The sequence below is a fragment of the Coptis chinensis genome, chromosome 5 (genome assembly GCF_015680905.1).
Source record: "Coptis chinensis isolate HL-2020 chromosome 5, ASM1568090v1, whole genome shotgun sequence".
In the NCBI taxonomy this organism is placed as follows: Eukaryota; Viridiplantae; Streptophyta; class Magnoliopsida; order Ranunculales; family Ranunculaceae; genus Coptis; species Coptis chinensis.
The window spans coordinates 96,998,496-97,024,432 of NC_141460.1; the positions used below are offsets into that span (position 1 = coordinate 96,998,496).

Sequence of the window (25,937 nt, forward strand, 5' to 3'; positions counted from 1 at the left end):
AGTTGTAAACAGATCAGAAGTATAGTATGTGTGTCATAATGTTTCAATTGCTTCAGTACCTCACTTTCGTCCTAGTTCTCGTCGGTCTGAATGGAATTCTTCTAGTCACTTCCGAGAATTGTACATCCTATTTAGCTGTTGATTACCCGTTTCAACTTAATTCAGGTGACCAGATTGTGAGAAATGACGGGTATATCTATCCCGGGTATACTTCCAATGATAGTGGATATCCAGGATTAGTGATAAAATGTTTAGACTCCCGTCCGGTCATTAATATCTCCAATCACCACTATCTTGTGCGAGAGATAGATTACAGTCAGAAGTTTGTAAGAATAGTGGACGTGGATATAGTAGACCAAGATTGTCCTCAACCACGAAGAAATTTCTCGTTACAATCCACACCGTACTTGAGCTACTACAGTGGATATACCAATATGAACTTTTTCTACAATTGCACCAACAATACCCAAAATGTCGAGCAGCTTATTCCTTGTCTAGACAACACCACAAATGAACGTTCTTATGCTTTCACTGAAGGTAACATTCCAATAGGATTAGATGGGTACAAAACCTGTTCGGAGAGTGTAGTGGCAACGTTTAGTAACGCGGCACCAAACTTAACACAGGAATTAAAACTAGGGTTTAAGCTCAACTGGTCTGCGCCTACTAATGAATGTAAGGACTGCGAGAAATCAGGAGGTTTTTGCCAGTTTAATAGTAAAAGTTTTCGTAGTTGCATCTACTATCGTTATGATAGAGGTATGTTTCTAATTTATAATTTCTAATCCTTACAAATAAATGAATAATCATCTTTTCTTAATTCTACACTATTATCAAACAAGTAATTCATTCTTTTAAGTAATTATCCATATTGTTTATAAGTGATTCTAACGCGAATTTAGCATGAAAAATCATTTCGATGACAGTTCAAATATCGTTGGTATTAGAAATTGAGATAGAGCTTGTAATGCACTCGGAATTCTAAGAGAAAAAAGAACAACAAAATTATTGTACGATTCAATAAAATGAACTTGTGACTATGGTCATGCCATGTGCTAAGATAACCACATGTTTGCATTGCAGGCAATATGGCAATCCAGATAATAGCTATTATTGGTGTTATTGGTGAGCTTACTATATACTATATATCATGTATCGGCTCTTTATAAAAACATTTGCAGTTTTTTAATTTAAAAGCTACCTCTTTGTTTACAGGTGTACTCTTTGGAGTTGGAGTAGTTCTTACAATTTTATTGGTACTTTACAGGAAGATAATTTTCTCATTTGTCTCTCGTTGGTGGAATAAAAAGGAGACTTCAACAAATGTGGAAGTGTTCTTGGAGAACTATGGATGTCTTGGTCTACAAAGGTACAAGTATTCAGAAGTCAAGAAAATGACCAATTCCTTTAAAGATACATTAGGCAAAGGAGGATATGGCTGCGTGTTCAAAGGACAGCTTCGTGATGGCCGTTTAGTGGCAGTGAAGGTATTGAATGAGTCAAAGGGTAATGGAGAAGATTTTGTCAATGAAGTTGCTACCATTGGCAAAACTAACCATGTCAATGTGGTCAACCTTCTCGGCTTTTGTACCGAGAGAGCCAAAAGAGCTCGTGTATGAGTTCATGCCGAATGGATCACTTGAAATGTTTATTTACAAAGAGAAGGAATCAAGCTTAACGCCTCCTTTGGGAACGGAAAAGCTTTACCTAATAGCACTTGGCATTGCGAGTTTGGAGTACTTCGATCGTGGTTGTAACATCGCGCATTTTACATTTCGACATAAAACCTCACAATATCCTTCTAGGCGAAGATTTTTGCCCAAAAATCTCCGACTTTGGGATGGCCAAACTTTGTCCAACAAGAGATGTCGATTAATACCGTGTCCATGGTTGGAGCTCGAGGAACTATAGGTTACATTGCACCCGGTTTGAAGTTTACTGCAGAAACTTTGGCGGGGTGTCTCACAAGTCGGATGTTTATAGTTATGGAATGATGGTGTTTGAAATGATTGGAGGAAGAAAGAACATTAACACAAAAGTGGAGAACTTGAGTGAGATATATTTTCCGCAGTGGGTATATAATCATCTTAAACAAGACTTCACTATAGAAGGATCCTGTGAGATGTTTGAGGAAACAACCAAAAAGATGATTGTAGTGGCACTTTGGTGCATACAAACACACCCAACGGATCGGCCTTCTATGACTAAGGTGGTAGAGATGTTAGAAGGAAACATTGAAGAGTTGGATATGCCTTCGAGTCCTTTTCTTCATCCACCTTCACAATCTTCTTCTTCATTATTAGAAGAGTAACTCTACCACCGAATTTGGATTTGTGCTACGACACTGCTCTTTAAATTTATGTAGGGAAAGGTCTCATTGTAATATTTTTTCAAAGAACTGAAAAGATATTTTATAGCTCCTTTCTTTGACTGTTATCCTCCAATGGCATGATCGATCTTCAAGCTCCATATGACTCTTTGGTGTTACAGGGTTTTATTAAACTATCGAATGATCGCAATTTCTCTCAATGTCAATGTCAAACTTAGAAGTGTTCTTTTTTTTTGTTTTTTTAGTTAAATAAGTATTAGATTATAAATTATTTCTTCTCAACCCTTTTTTTGAGGTACTTTTTGTAGCTTCCTGTGTTTGTCATCGTTATCCCGATGGTTTTAACTTGACGCAAAGGAATATTTAGTTTACATTTTTGTATTTATACAGGTGTTTCTCGTTGCCACTACAAAAGTGGAGAGTTCAGAGATAGAATCTGTCCACAAAAGCGTATGTGATTAACTTCTTTCTCTCTTTACTGTCTTGTTCAACTTTAATCCGTAGATATTCAACAACTCATGTGTTTACAACAATCTTATATTGTGTGTGTCCCATGTTCTGTTTATTTTATTAGCGGCCTCGTAGCTTGCATTGCCGTTCTCAAATATTCATACTTTTACTAGCTATATTGTCATATAAGGGAGCTTTCCGTTTTCTTTTTCTTTTGTTCAATAGATTTCAGTTGATAGAGTGGTGGATTTTGTTCTTTTGATTGTTGCCTTGGCAAACTAGTTTCAGTATTCAATTCAGTATGTTTATTTATAAAAGCTACTGACAATAAAACATTTTAAGTTCTAGGTCAAGACTTCAAATACTGAAATACCTATGTTAAAGTGTTATTTTGTTGCCTCAGAATAGCTGGAACATTGTTGTGCTCGTTACTAACTGTTTCTGATATCCACCTTTTTACTACGTTAGAGATTTGAATATCTTATTGAACAAAAGTGCGAATTCAAAGTTTTCCTTACTCACGATCTTCGTGTTCATATAGTTGGAGTAAGAATTCGAACTAACCTAAAGTCTAGGACAAACTACAACTTGGTTTTTACTCTTAGGGAACTAGTGAGTAAGTTTAAATATGATTATATTAATTCTAAATAATTGGTTTAGATTTTTCTACACAAAAATTAAAAACATTAAGTTTTAAAATCATGCAACTAAGACACAATACAATTTTACTAAAAGAAAAGGTGGAGAGTTAATCCTCCTCATGTGAAGATAACTTTGTTGTTTGATTTTAATAAGTTTATTTTATTCTTCCTAGAACTCATAGACAAGTCCTAATAAAAGAAAACTTGATCCCTAACATGTATGGCTCATCTCTAAGCTCATACATGCTAGCAAGTGGAACCAAAGCAATGACTTATCTCTAAGCTCATCACTTTGATCCCTAACTAGACACTACACCAACTATCATTTTGGGATAGGATGTAGGTCTAGTTGTTCTTCCTAAAAAACTTACCAAACCAACAACAAAGATTTTCCCTCATACGAGTTTTATTAACTCCCCAAAAGAGAAGTTAGCTCATGATCCTTGGGATAAAGGATTACAAGTTAGAAAGTAACAAAAAGAGAGAGAGAAAAGGGAAGAAGAAAACTAACTATCTAAACTCACTTGCTTTTGATTTATTTCCTAGAAGAAAACCAAAGTTTCCTCCATTAAAACTATTACAAGCTATTTCTTACAAAACTAAAAACTAAATAATAAAAAATGACTAAGGAACTAAAATAATACAAGGTAAAGAAAAGAAGTCAAGAGAGTAAATGGAGTGTCCCCCCTTGTTTTGTTTTCTTCTCCATTTGAGAGAAATCTCATTTCTTCCCACGTGAAATATCAAACCACATTTACTTCATCTTTATCCACCACATTAAAACAAAGTGACACCTTGCCTTTTTTTCACTATTAATACCTAATCTAATTAATTACATGCAATGTGTCAACTTTGCACCAATAATTTGTCATTTTTGTCTTGACATGCTCCATGATTGATGACTCATCCAATCTTGCGGGCCTGCATAGTGGGTCCATGTGCAGTCCAGTGGCGGTCCGGTCTTTGGGCAATTTTACAACTTCCCGCCTATGCGTAGAGATCATCGCCCTGATTATCTGAGCAGCTCACTTGTCGCATTTGGAGTCCTGGTTCAAGAGGTAGGAGCTTCGGAAGATTGATGCTTCTGTGCGGATTTGGAAGAATTCATATATACGTCGTTCCCCGTGCTTTATCGCAGGTTTAACCAATATTTCCATGTTTACTGCGAATACCTACAAAAGTGTGAAAACATATTTATTTCATGATTATTAAACACATAATTAACCAAATTTATATGTCTCAACGGGGTTTCATAATACACTTTTGGGTGCTTATCACACTACCCCCAAACATCACTTTGCTTGTCCTCAAGCAAAGAAGAGACATTAAAACAGATAAGTGGCAAAAAATGTGCAGTCCTAACTAATTCTTGTTTCGCAGAGTGCGGTTGCATTGACCATATGCAATAAGGCCTTAAACCACTAGGAATTCCCTAGTGGACGAGTTATAGCCTCGTGAGAGTTTTCCAGAGAAGATACTCACAAACTTCATTTATACTACAACGACTCAGTGACAAAAACTTGTTTCCTAAATTAATCTCAGATATCCATACATCTCCTTAGCAGGGAACGAGGATTGATTTCTTTGAAACTCAAGTTAATACGCATTCAATAATTAAAACATCTACATATGATCATGCATGCAGTGAACTTTTCATTGAAATGTACTAGCAGGGTTGTTTCTGAATCCTTTGGAGAGTGTACCTAAATGGGTTCTCACAAGTATGTGTCGAAACACAATTCCACTCAAAATTTTACCACTCGGGTTTTGTTAACTCCAGTGTGCAGTGGGCACACGTTTCCTCACATCTCAATGATAGTCAGAGGAGCCGATGTCGATCAATCACGTCTACTACTTATTATCACACCACCCTACTCCTAATTGAGCTAGAGGTCTTTATTAGGTATTGTGGGGCTTAGGTGATAGTGTACAAGAAAATGGAAATGGATAATCAAAATTTACGAGTATGAGATAATAGGGTCTTTAAGATATTTATACTAGAGGATTCCTTGTTTTATTTCCTTCTTCTAACTGAGTTTTCCAACCTTGTTCTTAAGCCTCTGATGATGATTTTTTTTTTTTTAATTTTTTATTGCTTAAGAACATGATTGTATTTTTCTTTCCTGAAGCAAGTAACTGATTTTTATTTGGGATAAGTCATTCTCTTTATTTTTCCACATTTCATTCTATTTCTCATACTCATCACTTAGGTAGATTCTTTTATTTGGTTTAATAGATGGGTAAGGAATTCTTGGTGAAAGTGAAAGGTTTGATGAAAGGTTCAGTGGAGTGACTAGCGGTAAAATTTGTAACAGGTAAGAATTTTTAGCTATGTCGATCCAAAGAAGGTCTAAATTCTCGCCTAGGGTTCGGGTGGTGATCAAGTAAGTAGACGCGTGATTTTTTTAATCGGAAGAACTACTCCTCTGTGTCATCACACACACAAATCACTCATGTCAAGGCTTTTGGTTAGATTCTCACAGGATTTATAGTTTAAGTAACTAACTGTTGGTTTCAGAAACTTACTGCTATGTACAATCGATGATACTCAGTGCATGAATGTTCATAAAAGATGTATAAACTATTGCATCACGTTATTATCTTAAGTTTCTTAAAAACAAATCCTAATTCGGATACTAATGTGAGATTTCTAGACAATTTTCATCATTGAAAAGGAAACAAGACTTTGTCACTAAGTACAATTATTAACATGAAAATAAAACTATATACGGGCTACAATTTGCCTAATTTTTGCTCTGGGGTAAAAGCACCCCAAACGAATGATGCTTAGTCCCTCGGAAGTATCAATAAATAAAGAGAAAAGTACACGAGAACCGTGAGCAAAATTAGGGGCTAGATTGCTTGGAATGCGAAGGTTGGAGAACATAATATATTATTCAGAAAGAAACAATAAAATGTTCAATAGCACACGAAACATAACACACGATACATAGCACACCAAACATGAAAAACAACAGCACACCAAACATGAAAAACAACAGCACACCAAACATGAGGTTTGGCTAGATATATGTACAATGGCAAGCTCAAATTTACCATCCAGCAGGATGTGAAGGTCTGGCGTCCTCTTTAAGGAAATACATTTCCTTAGCATCGCGCCAAAAGATAATAGTCTGCCAAATTTCTGCCCATTCTTTGTCGCCGGATTTCCTCAAATTTTTCTTCATATCGTCGTCCTTCGGGAAACATCGAACATGCCTCAGGTACCGAGCGGGGCGCTTCCATTGCCGAAACCTCAATGAATGAATGATTCTGTTTGCTGGGCACATAGAATCTACCTTAACCCAATCATGAAAAGTAGCGCAAACTCGGGAAATGTGTCTTCATGATTCGCAAAGCGATTCTGGGTAAAAGTATATATCCGATCCCGAAAAGTGCGGGCTCGTTTCAGGTTGGAGATAACACAACCCTAAGATGTTAAATAATGTATGACCTTGAGCCAAGATTAATCGAATCTGGCGAGGCAGCCTCATTGGCGATGAAAAATGCCAATCTCCCATAATGTTCGGAGTATAAACAACATCGCAGGTCCCCATGTTCATGGTCATGCTTGCTAATGGAATGGTGATGTCGCGCCATGGCACATGGCCATTTCCTTCTCGTTTAATCTCAAGACCATCACCATAAGAATCGCGAAACGCTTGCCACTGAAAGGAACGGTAAGAATTATGATAGATGTAATGCCATGATGCAGCAGGTTTGTAATATGGAAGATCCAAAGTTAGGACAAGTTGTTGTTCAGAAAAGATATGATGTGTGTCACCAACTAGGATTGTGAACCCGTCTAAGTAGAAACCATGCGCATGGTTGAATGCTGGTGTGCCTTCCATATTAGCATAAAAGTATGCAGCCAAACTCGGAGAATAAGTTTGGTCAGGTTGAAGAATTAGGGAAGACCACCCGATGTTTGTAATGTAGTTACGGAAGAGATGGCCATAGGTATTGGAATCTATCATAGACTGAAAGGATTGCTCAGGAATGAGTTTGGGAGGTACCATGTTTGATGAAGATGCCATAGTGGATGAAGTAAAGAAATAGGTAACGACAAAGGCAAACTGGATGGATAAATGAGTACGTAAGAAAATAGACCCTCCCGTTTGACGCAGTCGTAAGAACATGGCCCAGGAAATGGACCATACAGAAAGTGTTCTTCTTCTCCTGGAGGATCCACAACAGGTGCAAGAATGTCTTGTTCACGTCAGATGTCTTTGAAGTTCCAATGACGTTGTAAGCCAGTCATTGAGTGATGGCTAGTTGGTTTCGTCTGAGCGAGTGCTGGTACACGCAGTTCGAGCCAATATTGTACTCTCCCTCGAGAAGTGTGTCAAACATTAAGTCCCTCGTAGTCGAATACTCTAACAACAACAGGGTCGGACTATCAGAGTTTATCGGAATCTGTGCTGTATTCGATATTAACTCCAGCGAGAGTTCACATTCCAACCCATCCGCCATAATCCAAAATTCATCACCCCGGAAACCTCCATTGTTGTAAAATTTCAACACTAAATCTTCGGAATACTGAGCTGGAATTCGATGCAAGAGATATTCCCACTCTCTACTAGCAATTTCCTCATCGAAAAATGGATGAAACATCCCTGAATTGTAGAGATTTTCAAAAATTTCTCAACCGTGGATTCTCCTTCGTCTTTGCCATAGAGAGGTCTAGATGATTTTCTGAGGGTGGAAATTGCTAGGAGTGATGGAGGAGATGGTCTTTGGAGGAAGGGGTTCAATTAGTGGAGTTTGCTTGGCGTCGTGCCGGTTGAATTCGGTTCAGATAGTCGGCCTTGGTGAGTTTTAGGGAGACCAAGATCTGGATTTTGGGGGAGAAGAAATGTGAGGGTTGGACACGTGGGTGCCCCACGTGTGGCTTTTGTAACCGGGTCAGTGATTTTGGGTCAGGTCCAATTTTTGGCCCAAGCCCAAATGATTTCCAGAAATTCCCCCTATGTCCCGAAATGTTCTAAAATTTCAAATGTGGAATTTCGATTCGTTTTAACTCCAAATTGAACCAATGAGATATTAAAACGATCGGCATTAAAAATGTCATCCACTGGAATATGACATAATCACATTCAAACCTTTTTTTTTTTTTTTTTTTTTTTTTTTTAAGTTTTTATTTATTTACAATTTTATATACAAATGTACAAGTCGAGAGGAACGTGTCAACAACACCGGCAGACTGTGGCTTAAATCATGCAACTTTCATGTCGGCTCTGGGGTGAACCCAATCCAGCCAGACTGTGGCTTAACCTTTATGTTTTGGGGGCCTGGGTTCGGGGGCGGTACCATCCCCCCAATAATGCAATGGTCTAATAATAATATTACCCTTAGTCCATATGGTATAGCCTCAAACTGCCCCGAAATCAGTCACATAGAAAACCGATCGGGGTTGGCCTGGGTGGAATCCATTGCCCGCATGAACTAGGAAATGTCTGATATTGCATATCACGACTCTCTTTGGGCACCATGCTTGGTGCTAAGGGAAAAATAAAAAACGAGTATATACATGTTGAGTCTTTTTATGTTAGATCCTCAAGATGAGTGTGAGTCTTTTAACGTCAGATCCTCAAGACGAATGCGAGTCTTTTAACGTCAGATTCTCAAGACGAGTGTGAGTCTTTTAACGTCAGATTCTCAAGACTAATCCCAACCTGTGGGAATAACGGGGTGACGATGAAGTTTATCCTGCTGCTGCAGTGTCAGACAATAATATACCTTATACAGGCTCATCTCAGATAATAGATCAAGACCTGGACAGAAGCATTGTTGACAATTCATACACCACCCCATCTGTCGCGCACGTCGCTTTCGAGCAAAAGTACTACGACCATTACCAATTCGAGATGGGTGAGATTTATACCAAATGATGAGTTGGAGTTCGCGTGGAAGAGAATAGAACAGGGAGGAGAAGGAAGGATTTGAAATTTTTGGTACCCATTGTTTTCCAGGAGGCACGTTTGCTCGATTATCAGAAGACATTTATACTAAGTTCTGAAGTAGAGTTTTTGTGGACTAAGGTTCCGGCGCTTGCAACCACACACTCTAGGGATTTTTAGAAAAGAAAATAGAAGAGGGCCCGGCTACCCTAATGGCGTACTTTTCTTGTTTAAATCACATGGAAAGAAGTACACCAGCGAATCTATTAGTCTGTGTAGACTGGATCATTGAGAAAAGTCTCTTCGACATCTGGAGAGCGCAACTCATGATAATGTTTAAGGCGTTGGCCATTTACTTGAAATTCGCTATCATCATTAATGTTTTTCAAAGTGATAACCCCATCAGGGGTGACAGCAGAGACAGTGAAAGGACCAGACCATCGAGTTTTTAATTTTTCTGAAAAAATGTGTAATCTTGAGTTGTACATCAAAACTTTTTGCCCCACTTTGAAATCTTTTCTCAATATGTGCTTGTCATGCACTCTTTTCATGTTGGCTTTATAGGATTTCGAGAGATCATAGGCATCACTCGAATTTCCTCAAGCTCATTTAATCGCAATTTTTTTTTCAGCCTGCCCGGCGTTAGTATTATAATTGAGGCTTTTGATGGCCCATAGAAACACGGTGCTCAAGTTCAACCGGCATGACAAGGTTTTCCAAAAATGAGGCGATAAGGAGACATCCCTATAGGTGTCTTAAAAGTCGCTCTGTATGCCCACAAGGCATTAGATAATCGTAGAGACCGATCTTTTCTAGATGGATTGACAGTTTTTCCAAAATGGATTTGATCTCTCTATTAGAGACTTCTACTTGACCAATTGGTTTGAGGATGCTACGGAGTTGCCACTTTGTCGCGTGACTCCATATTTCTTTACTAATGATTCAAAAATTTATTGCGAAATGTTTTCCCCATCACTAATTATAGCTTTTGGAACACCAAATCGAGAGAAAATATTTTCTTTTACTTAACAAAACGACCGTTTATGATCATTAACACGACATGCCAATGCCTCAATCCATTTTGACACATAGTCAACTGCTACTAGTATGTATAGGAAGCCATAAGAATTTGGAAATGGACCCATGAAGTCGATGCCCCATACATCAAAGATTTCCACAATTAAAATGGGATTTAAGGGCATCATATTGCGTTGAGTAATCGTCCTAGCTCTTGCGGTAGCGACAGCATGCTTTGCAATGCTCATGTGCATCTCTAAACAGTGTTGGCCAATAGAATCCACATTGTAGGACCTTGGCCGCAGTTTTTTTACCACTAAAATGACCACCACAAGATTGTTCATGGCAAAAGGATAACACGTCATTGTGTTCCCAGTCGGGAATGCAACGGCGGATTAGTTGGTCGGAACAAAACTTGAAGAGGTAGGGATCATCCCAGAAATAAAATTTCACAGTGGATAAGAACTTTTTCCGGTCATTACGAAACCAAGATAAAGGGACTTCCTCGGTAACTAAGTAATTTACTATGTCGGCATACCAAGGGGACGAAAAAATAGAGTACAAGTGTTCATCTGGAAAGGAATCACAGATTGGTTCGGTATCAGTACCAACATCACTGACAAGTCGTGATAAATGGTCTGCAACCACATTTTTGCAGCCTTTTTTATCTCTAATTTCTAGAGTAAACTCTTGCAAAAGGAGAATCCATCGGATCAACCTTTGTTTTGCATCTTTTTTTGCTAATAGGTAACGAACACTACAACAGAAGGGGTCTGTTGCAACGCACTCTTTTACAACGCCTAATTTTGGTTGGTAAAGCATAACATTTGCAACGCCTAATGGGGCTGCTAAAATGTTTCGGTCTTATTAGTACCACCTTATTGGGATTTAACTGTTGCCATGCTAACTGGCATCGCAAAAGCTTTCATTTGAAATTTTCTTTTACTTAGAATTTCATTTTTATTGAAAAAATTGAGCACTAGCTACGCTGCAATGGTTGCAAAAAGGTATTTTGGATTTAGCAACGCCTTTGGCGTCTTTAATAAGTTTTATATTTGTTCTCCCAATTTATTTATTTTTTCGTACCATAGTATTTGCAAAATGCGTCCATTGGTGTCACATAAGGCCGATAAATGTTTAATATTGGCGGGATCATTTTCGTTGGAAATAGTTTTCGTCCCCACTAAAATTCTAAGCGATAAAAATTTGGGAAACCAAAAGAAACCCTAAAAAAAACTACCATCTGCTCCCAAAAACAAAACATTCTTCACCGACCGGACCGACGAAAACCGAAAGCGTTTTACAAAATATGTAAGGATATTTTAATTTTATCTCTTCTTCTTCTTCTTCAAACCGGTTTTCATTGTAATGTTTTTTTTTTTTTTTTTTTACTCATTTCGTCCATTCTTAATTAGACCATTGGTCTTGTTTTAGCTTTAAATCGGTGAATCGGCAATGTCAAAGCTTCCTTGATTACCGATTGTCGACCGGGTACGCCCTTTAAATTGAGATAATCTCCTCGCTTATATACTTTAAGTTCCGATTTTTGGTTTTGAATTCGGAATTAAAGTTACAATCTTTAAACTAATTGAAGTTTGAAGTTACCAAAGCTCAAATATTTTGCGTAAAGGTTTATTCTATTTCATACTCCATTCTCTCTTAACCCCTTATCGTAATTTATTTACCTTTTTATTGTTTATCTATAGGAATTAAGGTTCTCGCATTGTTTTACGTACACAATCCCCGCAGTGTTTCAGGTTTTAATAAACTTCTTAGTGATGTTCTCGTTAATTTATGAGTATGAATGATTTCTGGTAATGGTTTTTGTGTATTATTAGTTCCTTGGTTGACCTTTGGATGTTTGGTAGTTCATTACTGAATTTTCTGTATGATTCTCCTTGTTTCATATTTGTTCAATTTATTTTGTTTAAATGTGTTATATATGTGTCAGGTTAAGTTATTGGTATAGAAAAGTTTTCTTTGGTTTTGTTGTTCACGCACCATGTAACCGAAGTGGTTTGAATTGGTACTGGTTTCCATTTAAGGATGATTAAATTAAAAAAAGTGAAGTAGGTGCTTGTTGGTTTCCAACTTTCCATCATGTGCGTGCTTTGTGAGCTGACTTATGTATGAGACCGAGTTGCCATTATCATTCTCTGATTTTGGTTGGTTGTAAAACTTTTTATTATGTGTATAGATTTGGCATTGGGTCTTGATCCATTTGATACCTATTGATGTCCCATTCTTTACCTTTTGTGCTCCCACCATGGCTGCTGCTTTGGCCTTGTCCATTTTCTTCGTGCTGCTACTGTTATTTTTTTCGTCTTTCTTCTCCTTGCACACGATAAGTACGTTGTGGACAAAATATTAGGCGCATGCTTAAGAGGTTTTAGGTGTCATCTTCACAAGTATTATAGGAGTTTTAGAAATGATGGAGTCGCACGATCACACCCTTAGAGTGGCTTGGCATAAGAAAAATGGAATGCATGTTGTGATTGGTTTAGAAAAGATTTCAAGGTAATATACCTTATTGTGCTAATTTGGCAACTACTATGGAGAGTGTATGTCTTCCAAGTATTACGTTTATAATAAGGGTTGTGTTGAAATGATTCTAGCACTACTCATTACATATGGCAATCTTGTGTCTGGTTTATATTTTTGCTAGCTTTGGTTTTGATATTATATTTATTTTATTGCAGAAAATTAGCGAGCAAAATTCAAAAATCTCCCAACAAACCATTGTGGTGGTTCAAAGCCATTCCGAGGATACTTGGAGGAATCTGTAATATTTTTTATTTACATTCATTTGGTTGCTTTTCCGCAATTTGATATTATTTGAAGTAAATTATAAAGGAATACGTTGACTACAACAAATATGACATATGACATCACTAATTTTAGATCACTTTCAGCGAAGTGATGTCATATGAAAACTATGACATCACTTTTCTCAGCATGTGATGTAATAATTCTCACAATCTTTTTTTAACATCACTTATTTGAAAGGCTGATATAGTAGAGTTGTACAACATCATTTTAATAAGTGATGTCGTAATAGTGATATAGTAACACTTTTTACGTCCACTTGCCGTGTCACACTATAAAGTGATGTAATATCTACGATTCAACATCATTTTAAAGGTGTTGTCACTCACCGTGTCACTTATAAAGTGATGTAATATCTATGTATTCAACATCACTTTAAAAGTGACTTTGCCAAGTTTTCGAAATCACTTGTGACGTGACTTCCAGAAGTGTTATTAATAATATACCTATTAATTATTAAGTTAATTAGTTAGAAAAAACCATCGAAAAAAATTAGGTTAAATAGAAATGAAACAGCCGTGTGATTGGTTTGTTAGACTAGCCGCCCTTAAATGAGATATATCTAAACCGGAGAAGCCTCTCATACAAGTTCCATATTTTGTTTCCATAGCTGTGCTATAAAATCGCCGATTACTCGCCGAGTGCTCCCTACTTGGTACCTAGCCGACCAGTTCAGCCCATTACTCCCCACGAGTGATTGGGGACGAAAAATCGCTGAGAAATCGACCGATATTTGAAATAATAAGTACTCGGGCCCGGGTGATTTAGTAGCGTGAACTCGGGCCTTTTTGTTTGGCCCGCGAAACAGTTAACAAAAAAATTTAGGGCTCGCGAAACAGTTCGTATGCTCTTCTTCAACTTCAGTTTGTCTTCTCCAGGTACGCTTCAGTGCTAGTGCTGTAGGTCCGTTCAATCTATCTCCATAGCTGACCGTCTTGTCCTCCTTGCTGCTACCACTCACCACTTTCTCCCTGCACTGTCTCATCCTTTAATCTTCAACCCCTTCACTAAAACATGGCACCATGGTCCTTCTTTCTCGACTCCACGTCGCTGGTGCGCTACGGGCTCTGTGGGAAACTCAGTCTACTTAGCTAGCGGTGTCGGGTCATCGGGATATACCCAAGACCTGGCCCAATCGGCTGAAAAATGGAATGTACTCAATGGAACGTGGGAGAAGGTGGCGTCGCTTAAACATGGAGGAAGATTCAGTAGAGAAGCGGTGGAGGCAGTAGGTTGGAGAGGGAAGCTTTGTGTAGTGAACGTGAAAGGAAATGTAGTGAAAGAAGGGGTGGTTTATGATGTAGAGAAGGATACATGGCAAGAGATGGCGGAGGGGATGTTGATCGGGTGGAACGGACCTACAGCACAAGTACTTAAGACCAGGTGCACTAGCCCAACTCAGAGACTCTAAACTCAGTGCTAGATCTCAAAAACCCAATCTCAAAACACAACTGGCTCTTTACAAACTCATTTCCACCACCCCTACTTCAATAAACTATCCCACCAACAATGGGGTGGTTGGCTTTCCTTGTTTTACTAGAAGGTTATATACTAATCCTTGTTGTCCACAAAGAAGGAAAGTTGTTGCTGCCAAGTCTTGTTATTTTACGCCGCCGAGTCCCGAATTGTCAGACGCATTGAATACTAATTTTGATTTTGCTCATTGATTAGTTTTTTTTTTTTGGATTAGTTTAGATTTACATTTATTGTATCAGATTTGTAAGAATCGATGATGTACTTTATGTGCAAAGTTTGAATGAATAATCCAATGGTTTAGATTTATAATTTGTTGAGTTTGATTTGATAAATTTAGTGTTTTGATAGTATGTCAGCACTAAGGTAGTATCTTGTTCTGTTTGTTGCTTTTAACTCTCAATTTTGCGACAGGGTCTATCATGCATCTCTGTATCCAGTGTCATATTTGGTTGGAGCAATGAAGTTTGTACTGATATTTTTTGTCTGCAAGTTTAAGTCTCAACTTCTACTTTTTAATTTGGTTTGATCAGGTCATGGAGCAAACTACAGATGCAGAAAAAGCCATGGATGCCTCTCAGTTCCTCGACTACAAGCGGAAGAATAAGGTCAGTGTTTGATGCATACTGATGGTCTATTTATGAGTTTTGTGTACTGCTATTTTGCGGCCTATATATAGCTTTCATGAAAATGGTTTTAATTGTTCGTATTAATCAACGTGTAGATTCGTGCCTTTGTGGACAAGTTAATTGAGAAGCATATGGCGATGAAACCCAGTTGAAGTCTGACATTCCTGAGGATCTGGTTAATGAACACCTATTGATGCCTTTCTATGTAGAAGTGGTTACATTGGTTGTTACAGTATAACAACTTGCAACTTTGGTTGAAGAGGGCCCTGGACGCAGAAAAGCAGATACATTCAGAACAATCAGCTTATCATGCTCACTAAGTCTTTCAAGTGCCAGTTGTGATGGTTTTAGCGGAAGTTCAGGACTGCAGAAGGCTAATTCCTTGTTTTGATGAATCTGTTCAAGCGACTGCTGCTGGGATCCTCCCAGGTTACATCTAAGATGAAAATCCCTGTTGAATACAAGTGTTCAAAATATTCCTGCAGTGGGACTTCTTTTAACAAATTGGCTCAAAGAAGAAGCCAAATTTCCAATCATTGCGGTGAAGAACACCAATTCTCGGTAAGATGAATTCTTGAGTATGACCTGGATATCTTTAATATTGTTGCTGTTCCAGATTATGACATGTAAGTTGCTGTTTTCTTGTGAATGGTGTTGCTGTAATCTTTACCACAATGTCAATGTACTATTTTTGAAATTGTGAATATATACTTTCTCTGTCTGTTTAGGTGAAAGGACTTTTGCTGTGTTGACAAAGCTAGATTTGATGGACAAGGGAACAAATGCTGTTGATGTAAGTATTAAGATCCTTTTCATTGTGAACATCCATTAACTGCACAAAGTAGAACTCTTTTGGTCATATTTTGAATTTTTCACTAAAATTCTTTCTCCCAGCACTTCATATTTGTTGAAGTTACTGGTGAAGTTTCTCCCAACACTTCATATTTGTTGAAGTTACTGGTGAAGAATAATTTCTTTATCTCTTGGATTTTAATATATCATTGATTAAAGATACAACACTTGCTGTATTCATATTTGTTTTTAGCTTATTTTGCTCCTCTCCTATTACCTTGCTTGGGGTGCTTCTACTTTGTTGGATTGACTCAGAAACATATGTATTTGTTTGTTTTATTGGTGAAACCAAAAGGTTCTTGAAGGAAAAGAGCATATAGGTCGCAACATCCTTGGTAGGAGTTGTGAATCGTTCTCGGGCCGATATCAATAGAAATGTGGACATGATTGCCGCATGCCGCATAGGGAGCCTTGAATACTTTGCAAGTAGTCCCGATTCGGACACTTAGCAAGTAAAATGGGTTCAAAATATCTCATAAAACTTACATCAAAGGTAAGATACTAATAAGTTTTGTTTCCCTTTATCGATTATATGGTTCTCACAGAGAAAGGATATGATACACTTGGATGGTATCATGAATATGGAAACTCATTTTTGTACTTTTATGTTTTGCGGCGACTTGGAGGCGCTTATTAGGGCACGATACCAAATATCACATCCTTGATTAACAAAACCATTGATGAACTTGAATCTGAGATGGACCACCTTGCCGAGCCTATTGCTTTCTTGTGCAGGGTATGAACAATGTTATCTCATGTTTGTCTTGTAGTGACTTTTTTATGTTCAATCGATCTAGCTATCGTATAATAGAGTTTTGAGTTCTTAGATCTAGCTATATCTATGAGAGTTCAAGTTCATAACCAAATTTGCTACAACTTTACCTTGCTGTGCTCATTTATATACTATCTTGGAACTTTGTCCGGCATTTGACCAAATTTTCAAGGAACATCTAGATGGAGGGTAAGCCCTTCTCAAAAGCTTTGATCTTTCCTCTATTTAACCTAGCCCTATGTCCCCACTGCTGATTTTCGTAGACCAAATAAGAGTTTTTAATTTTTTTTCTTTAATCAAACTTTTCTTTATGATGCAAAGTAGAAGGAAGACGAGTTCATATTTCCGAGAGTTGTTAGTCATGGTGTTTTATGCTTTAAGAGATGGGAAACAACCTTTTCTGATCAGCATGGGTGCTATCTCTCTGAATGCCTTCTTGGATTGGCTTTTTGTGTCCAGGTTCTACCTTGGCACACGAGGACTGGTATGATACATTTTTACTTGATGGGGGCATTGAGAGCCTATTGTGTGAAGTTGTGTTAGTATATTTAGAGTCCTAACGAAGTCACTTTCACTGTTAAGGCACTTTCTACATCTTTGGTTACTTCTTTGTCAGCCTTGGCGCTCTTCACTCTCCTCTCAAGAAAGCTTGGTTGCAGGACTGTTCGACGCGACAGCACTGGTTCGCCCTCTCTTGCATAGAAGGTTACTGCTAAAATAGGTAGATCCATATTGATTTCTCATCAAAACAAAGTACATCTTTGTCAGTCTTACTGTAATGACCCGGAATTTTACCTATGGGTAAACCGGTCATTTTACATGTTAGTTCAGTGCCACTCTAGGTAATTACGTATATGGAGAGGTTTAACATTTATCTTTTGGCGGGCTTGATTAATTGATATGGGGTTTTTCATTGGGTTAATTTTATTTTGGGCTGGTTATCAGATTGGGCTTGTTATTCTCATTGGGCGTTATATAATTATTGGGCCACTTCTTAAGCCTTGTTTTATATTGGGCCTGCTTCTAGTATGGGCCGGTTTGAATGGGCTATTGAAAAAAAAAAAAAAAAAAAAAAAAAAAAAAAAAAAAACCAGGACCGGATGGGTGACGGGAATTGGGATAGGAAGTCCTTTTGATATTTTCAACACCTGGAGTTAAGAGAAAAAAAAAAGAAGGAAAACAAGCTTTGGTGTCTTATGGCTATAATCAATAACCGAAATGAAACTAAGACAGTCCATCAAGTTAGAAAGATAGAGTGTTATAATTGGAAATATTGGGTTTGGTGTTGCTGAAATTGAAGGATTAATCCACTCAAGTTCTTTTGGGTAGTTAGACGACCACTTTTACATGTCTAGCTAATTAGTAATTAGGAGAAAACACGTGTTTATTCATTTAAGTTGTTTTGTAATAATTTAGTATTTCTTTATTGTCTTTAATAATGAATCCATATTAGGATGCATCAATTAATTAGAAACTATGACATGGATTAAGCGTCAATTGTGAAAGACCGATATGAGGAATGAGATTTGTTTGGTGGCTGCAGCTACTTGATTTAACCGCATTGTCGAGATGGTTAAGTAGCGGTTACACTTAATCAATATCTTTAGTAGTTGGGTTTACGGTTGAGGTCTTAATATGATAAATGGAAGTGTGTTATTTGATTTTTCGTGTTAGGACAGGTTGTAAATTTATGAAATGTTAGAACAGAGGAAACTCGCCAAATTTTGTTAGAACGGGATGTTCATGGGGGTTTATATTTTAGTTTAGTTTGGACTCGTGTGAGTCGAACCGCCACGCCTTGGTTTATTAGATAGTTGAATATTTGGATTGAGCTCTTTTATCCGAATATTCAATTGTCTCTGAAAAATCGGGGCGTAACACTTACAAGCCGGAATAAGTTACAATGCGAGGATCATTACTCATTAGTTCTAACTACTACTTGATAATTTTAGGAATTCATCGCAAAGGTGCTTATTCTTCCCCGGAGATGGGAGATCATGGATATGATGGAGGTTGCAAATCCCGATGTTGTTCATGCTGTCAGCTCTTTCATCAGGAAACTTCTCGCTTCGGAAATGAAAGCTGAATTTCTTAGCACAGTATGACATCTTCAAATATAAATATATGTTAAATCAAAATAGTATTTGCTTTTATTGTTTTATTCTCTATTCATTTGGTTTTCCTCGCTTCATTTAACGCATCACATGTTCTAGGTCGAAAATAATAGGAGTATTGAGCCTTACATCTTTGACCATGCTAATATCTCCAGACGTGCTTTGAAGAATATTTCTCTTGGTGACTCTCCAAGGGTTTTGTTTGTGTAAGATGGATGCAAGAAAACTTGTTATGCTATCAAGTACATTATCCGACCGCTGGTTTTGTTCCTTGTATAGCCTATCTTGCTTCTCATGAAGATCCGGACATTGTCAAACTATTCTTGCATGAGTACAAGTTCCAGATTGATTTTCTAGTACAATGTTTCGCGTCAGAGTAAAAAAAAAAACATAGTGGTCCGTTAGGCTATGATAGGTTCTTGGATTAAATTGATTGTATCAAGTCGGGTTGTGATAGGTTCTTGGTTGGGTGACCGTGTTCTCTTTGGCCCGGGTTGATCTACGCAGATTAGATTTTGTTGGTATATGTTGGCTCGTTACAATTTTTTGTATTTAGTGTAATATTTGTAATTGGAGATGATATTTGTGTGATGAATGTGATTTTAAGATACGTTTCATCTTTATTTGATGATAAATGACTAGGAAAATTGTATTATATTGGGATGATATTAGCAATTTTATTTTATTTTTATTATTATTTTTATTTTTTTTTAATTATTTTGATAAATGGGACATCACTTTTAAAGTGATGTATAGAGTTATTTCACATCACTTTACAAGTAATTTAGAATCGAATGAGACGTCACTTCCTAAGTGATGTTAATCGGCCTTATTGATTTCACTTAAAAGTGATGTTAAACGTTATAACATCACTTGTGGACATCAATTAAAAAAAGTGATGTAACGTTATAACATCACTTGTGGACATCGATTAAAAAAGTGATGCAAAGTTATAACATCACTTGTGGACATCAATTAAAAAGTGATGTGAAGTAACATCGCTTGTGGACATCGTTTAAAAAGTGATGCAAAGTTATAACATCACTTGTGGACATCAATTAAAAAGTGATGTGAAGTAACATCACTTGTGGACATCGTTTAAAAAGTGATGTGGAAAACCCCGACTTTTCATTAAGCCACGGTTACATCACTTGCAAAAGTGACGTCGTATATTTTTGACATCACTTATGGAGTGATTTTAAATGTCTTTTCTGTTGTAGTGGGTTTTCAAATCTTTACAGCGTGACTCCGAGACTCAGGAACCTATTAGCAAGATCGAATTCTATCATCGAACCCACTTTAGTAGTAGTAAGGGATGGACTAGTCATGTTGCTAAAGAAAACTATGTAAGTAAATTTACTTGTATCTAGCTTTTACCATGGTACTTATATTTTTATATATTTATACCCAATTTAAACTTACAGGACCGAATACGACATCTTAAAGCTGAATCTGAAGTAGAAGGCGATGAGGCAAAGACCGAGGAAGAAATTTTTATTATAGTATTGGGTGTAAGGTCTGGATACTCCGAAGGGCTTGGGCATGGGGTCCTGCCAGAGTCATCTAGCTAGAAGTAAAATAGAGGAGATGGTGGTCCGTCAAGCTAGGTTTGAGGCTTGGATGCTGAAGTTTAATGGCGGTTTTCCCTGGTACGTATGAACTGTATGTAATAAATTGATTGGTTGCATGCCTGATCGAGTAACTCCTTCTGTGATGTTTTGTGTTAGTCACAACTTTAATAAGTTATTATAGTTTCAAGTCCCTAAGTTATATGGTTGGATGTGCTGGTTAAATGATTGCTTTGGAAGTAACTATATTCTAGGAGTGTTTGGGGGCTGTAATAGTTTTTCATTTCTAGTGGCTTATGTTATAGTAAGATTTGGTTATTTGGCATGTTTATGAGGTTGTGTAATATGGGTCGGGATGTTGACCCTAAAGAGAAGATCAACTCTCTCTCTTTTCATACAAAATTTGCTTCTACTGCGTGGGAATCTTCTCTTGGTATGAGTGAGGGTTCTTTTTCATGGCATGACTGAACTCCTAGTTAAGAGGAAGGGCAGGCTTGTTATAAACAAAATGGGGTAGCTTCTAAAGTGAGGGTGGGGTCTTCTCTAGTGGAAGGGCAAGCATGTTAATAGACGATTAAAACAATGGAAATATATTTCCAAAAGAGAGGTGAGATGTGATCTGCAATCATTTATTGTTATGTATATATAAAGTACAGCCATGGACTTTCACATATAGAACAAAAGGAGTACTATCATAGTGACTGATGCTATCATCCAGAAATGACCACTAATCAATTTGAAAGTAGGAACCGCTTGTCATCCTAAAAGCACATTCAAGTATGATTTCCTTAACAAATGATCAGTCATTAAGAGTTTCAGACTATAGGCTACTATAAAACTGTCTTCACAAATTGTCAGATGCATTCTCTTTTGTCGTAGATTTTCGTAGAAGGGAATGAAACAACTCATTAGCTAGTAACCATAAGAGTTTTAGCTATTGATCTCTTGTAGCAGTTGTCTTCCTTGATTTTGTTAAAGATATTATTGCTAGACATACTCGGTCTTAAGGGAGCAAGGAGAGGGGTAGTCATCTTGGGATTTGGAACTAAATATCAATCTGGAGGATCTTTACCTTCCCCTCCCCCCTATGGAGTTGGTTTAATTTTGCTTTTGTGTTACTCTACCACCGGTGAAACTTCGATTTTCAGGTCGGTTTATTCTCTTTTTCGGGCTTTTGATTCTCTTTTGGTTAATTTTTTAGGTAGGTTATTTTAATTTATTTCACAGGTTGGTTAGAACCTGTAATTACTACTATAGAAGAAAAGTTTGAAGCTTTAATTTTCCAAGTTGGGTATTCTTTTACATTTCTAATTTTAGGTGCTTTAATTTGTTTCAATTGTACACTGTAAGTGATTTTACATTTTATAATCCTTCAGTCTTAATTAAATTGGCCTATAACTGTTGGATTTTAGTATTTAATCTCTTCTCAGGTTCTGTTCTTTTTTTTTTATTGAAACTAAAGCATGGGTTAAAGCGGACCCAAACCTGTAGCAAGGTAAAAAGTTTTCTGAAGTACAACTTTCCACCCATGTCTTCCTTGATAATGTTAGATTAGTGTTCATCAGGTTAGTTCAATCTATGTTTTAGGTCTATGATTATTGAGTTTTGACTATATATTATTAATTAAGTTTTTGTTTATCCTCTTATATTGTTTGGCATCTAATTCTTATCTTTCTATGTTTATTTAGGTCTACTTTTTTATTTCTGTTGGAATTGGCTGCATCAACATCGACAATTAATTCAAGTATTCATATATTCTTTTTCTTTGCACCGAATCTACATTTTGAATTCTATTGCATCCTCAAGAACTTAATCTTTTACTTTCTTGTACGTCTCTAAAGTGTGTCATGGGATATGCTTGATATATATGTAATGGGGTGTATAAAGGTAATTAATCCCATTATGTTTATTATATATTGACTGCTGAGTGCTTGGTGTCTCACATTCCTCTATCATGTTGCAATGGGAGTTTTTCAAAGCCGCTCTACCATGTAATCTAAGTTTTTGTAAGAGATGATTTTTATTTTGCAATACGGGTCCAAAGTTATAGTAACAATAGTTTGCAGTATTGCTTGCCCCTATTTTTCATCCATCCAAAGGTAAGAACGCTAGGTGGATCTTTCATATTGAAACCGTTATGTGCCAGTGAAGCTCCTTTTGTTCACCATTGTTTTTCAGCTGTATTTGTTCTTGGTTTTGGTGCTTTGGACATTTTTAAAAATAAAAAATGAATTATCACATTTCCTTTGGCTATATATTATGTTGTAGATGTCATTGGATGAGTCTGATTGGTTGTTGTGCTTTTCTAATGGTCTCTGCTATGTCGTGGGAAACAAATTGAGTGCTCAGACTGCATTTATGAATATATTTGTTGTGCTTTGAATACAATTCCTTGTATGTGCCGCAACACAATGGGGCAAGGTCTTAAGGAAAACCCCTCTAGAACCATCCTCTACAGTTTTCCTAAGCATGCCACTTCATGTTGGTATCGTATAATATGCTGCGAGTTGCTTGAAAAAGTTAAACTTGTAGAACTGGAGTCATGTCATTACCAATCTAGATTAACATATAACATACATGCTTTCTCCTTATTAAGTTTTTTTTGTTTTGAGATGTTCACTATACTTTGAATATTGTCCTCGGGTATACTATGAATATTGTCCTAGGTCGTACTCTAGAACTATGGGTTTGGGTTAGATATGTGCTACTGATTATATTAAGGCAAGCAGGTTATCTTATGCTTTACCTGTACTTCAGTATGACTCCCATTCATGTCATTAAGATTGGAAGTATTAGACTTCTCTAATCGTTGGATTGTATGATTGTTCTTGCTCACTCTGCCTTGTTTTGCTTCTTTTTTAGGGTAGCAGTTTTGGTCAACATGTAGGCTGATATATTTGAATTTTTATGTATTTGATTCCATTATAACCGCCTAGAGTATTAACTTTTGAAGTAAGGTTCTAGAGTTCGACTCACCCTTGTTTAAGGATGTCATGCACAGAACCGGATCTTCATACTAAATTAGGTGATTATAAGTTGTTTAGGAGATTTGATCTAAAAGGTGTATATGAACCAAGAAAGGTGGTTACCATGAATTGGTATCCTGCCCTTGTTCCCACTTGTATCAAATTACAAGTTTCCCGCATTTTAAAAAATCTGAGTTGCTCTTGTTCGAGAAGTTTAGCAAGTAGAAAATATTGGTTTCTTGTGCTAATGCTCTTGGTTTTTTCTTTTTCTTAAGACTGTACTTAGTTAATAAGAAGAATGTCTTAAGTTGGTGTCATTTTTTTGTCACAAATGTTCGATTTTGTGCAGTATCTTAAAGCAATACTTAGCTACCAAGAAATGCATGTAAACTTGTTACGAGTATTTTTGAATCCCAATTGAGTCACGTGCTTATAGATTGTGTTCTCCTTGACATAACTTTATATCTTTTTCTTAATTTGTTGTACCAGATTGGCCGAGTAGATTAATGAAGAAAACGTGGATGGATGTAGTTAAAATGTCAGACTATCATTACAATAAAAGGGGTTTTGATCATGACCAAATGTGGCAGGTTGTAGTCATGCATGTTTCTACATCCTAGGTCCATAGGTTTGACTTCATAATTCAATTTTCATATGCATTCTTACTTGAGTGCATTTTAGCTTTGTTTTCTTGGATATATAAGTTTACTTATGTCTTTTTTAATTTTTTGTATTAGAGTTAGTTGATAGGGTAGATTTATGAAAGGACTTGGGTTGTTGCTGTTCAAATTCGGCAAACTTTGAACATTTGTGAATTTTGCAGACATCAAGTTTTGAGATATTTGTCTAAATTTAATTTGATCTTTGTGAAGATTATTCAGACGATGTATTGGAAAATACCTTTTTGGATGCTTGAATTACTTTTGTAATGGATGATTTTAATCAATGAAATTTATTTTGATGTGATTCTTGTGATGAATTTGGGTAGGAGTCTAAAAAATAAAAATAGTCACTACACTTCGCTATATATGCAAAACAGGAAGCCGTTTCATCTAAAGTTTTAAGAACTAGCCACATTTAGATCCCAATCATTTGTGACAAAAATGCAGCTAAAAGCTCAATCTTTTGCAATGCGAGACCTGTAGCTAATAACTCGATTTTTTGCAACGTTGAAGTGTGTAGCAAAAGCCTTTGCTTGTTGCAACGCTAATTGGTGCAGCAATAGGCACACCTTTTGCGACACTTTGAGTGTTGGGAAAACCAAGTTGTTGCAACGCCTAGCGTGGCAAATAGTTTGAAATGGCTTGGGAATTTATTTATTTTCGAAAACACAAGTAGCCACAGAAAAATATTGTACCAACGCTACTGGGGCGTTGCAAAAGCTAAAATGTTTTTGCAACGCCATATAGTGCGTCGCAATTGACTTTTTGAGACACACTTTTCAGCAACGCCTTTGCGACGCCTAGTTTGGCGTTGCAATTGATCAATTACAACGCCTTTTAACACATTTAGCGGCGGGGTATGGCGGCCGCAAATGAAACCTTTTCATTTGTAGTGGAAGTGCCGCATGATGGTTAGAAATAGTTGGAGAACCCACTAGGTAAGGGCGAAAACTTATCCAAAGCATATCAACGGCGAAACTCTTTCGGTGGTGGTATAGTTACGTTGAGCTTTATTAAGGGTTTTACTCGCGTAGTAAATGACAACCGGCTTATCTTCTCCGGCGTTGCCCTAGTATAGCTCCAATAGCATAGTCGCCGCGCGTCACATTAATTCAAAAGGTTTAGACCAATCAAAGGTTGAATTATGGGGCGGTAGTTAATCGTTTTTAAAATTTTAAAGGCTTGTTTGCAATTGAAACCGAAGTCAAAGCGGCATCTTTAAGCGGAGATTGATTAAAGGTCGAGCAACCTTTGAAAATCTTGAATAAATCTCCTATAGAAACCTGCGTGTCCTAAGAATCGCGAATGTCTCCGAATCTGTTTTGGTATAAGAAGTGAAGCAATTTTTTCTATCTTAGCTTTGTCAACTTCGATTCCATCCTTGGAAACGATATGTCCTAAAACTATTCCTTTTTTGTAACCATGAAATGACATTTTTCCCAATTAAGAACAAGGTTTTTCTCTTCACAACGTAAAGACCTTTTCAAGATTTGATAGACGACTTTTCGAAAGAATCTCTATATATTGAGAAGTCGTCCATGAATACTTCCATAAAAAGCGTTTCAACCATATCATCGAAAATGTGGAGCATGCATCGTTGGAAAGTACCGGTGCATTGCAAAAGGCGAAAAGCGATCGTTTATATGCAAATGTACCAAATGGACAGTGAACGTGCGTCTTTTTTCTTGATCGGCCAGGGTCTATGACTATCGAAAGTAACTGAATAACCATCAAGAAA

General features: G+C 37.0%; 1 protein-coding gene and 2 pseudogenes across 19 annotated transcripts in view; all 3 read left to right on the forward strand.

Annotated features, from left to right (window-relative positions):
• The window catches only part of LOC147500626 (O-fucosyltransferase 1-like), a 120,559-nt pseudogene that overhangs the window by 42,025 nt on the left and 52,597 nt on the right, over window positions 1–25,937 (forward strand). The gene's annotated exons all lie outside the window — the stretch shown is intronic.
• On the forward strand, window positions 12–2,338 carry LOC147500629 (LEAF RUST 10 DISEASE-RESISTANCE LOCUS RECEPTOR-LIKE PROTEIN KINASE-like 2.5; annotated as a pseudogene). Its single transcript, XR_015196432.1, has 3 exons — window positions 12–759; window positions 1,084–1,125; window positions 1,216–2,338. The product of XR_015196432.1 is annotated as an LEAF RUST 10 DISEASE-RESISTANCE LOCUS RECEPTOR-LIKE PROTEIN KINASE-like 2.5 (transcript).
• LOC147500630 (uncharacterized) lies at window positions 13,034–24,503 on the forward strand. 17 transcript variants are annotated; one of them, XM_086562246.1, is made up of 10 exons: window positions 17,008–17,078; window positions 17,214–17,373; window positions 17,506–17,610; window positions 18,842–18,988; window positions 20,224–20,349; window positions 20,428–20,652; window positions 21,563–21,719; window positions 22,260–22,315; window positions 24,027–24,127; window positions 24,275–24,503. In XM_086562246.1, exons 6-10 carry the CDS (start codon window positions 20,637–20,639, stop codon window positions 24,278–24,280), a joined length of 336 nt encoding a protein of 111 aa, XP_086418372.1. In that variant the 5' UTR covers window positions 17,008–17,078; window positions 17,214–17,373; window positions 17,506–17,610; window positions 18,842–18,988; window positions 20,224–20,349; window positions 20,428–20,636; the 3' UTR covers window positions 24,281–24,503. The 17 variants fall into 17 exon arrangements, 2 of the variants coding, with proteins under 2 accessions (XP_086418371.1, XP_086418372.1); XR_015196439.1 differs by adding an exon at window positions 22,002–22,136 and having other exon boundaries at window positions 20,428–21,719; window positions 24,027–24,503; XR_015196443.1 differs by adding an exon at window positions 22,002–22,066 and having other exon boundaries at window positions 20,428–21,719; window positions 24,027–24,503.

Excerpts from the sequence above, each read along its gene's own strand:
- LOC147500630 (XM_086562245.1), top strand. Across the intron at positions 21,720-22,259 it reads GGTGAAACTTCGATTTTCAG|GTCTACTTTTTTATTTCTGT; the intron begins GTCGGTTTATTC and ends ATGTTTATTTAG. Across the intron at positions 22,316-24,026 it reads AACATCGACAATTAATTCAA|ATTGGCCGAGTAGATTAATG; the intron begins GTATTCATATAT and ends TTGTTGTACCAG.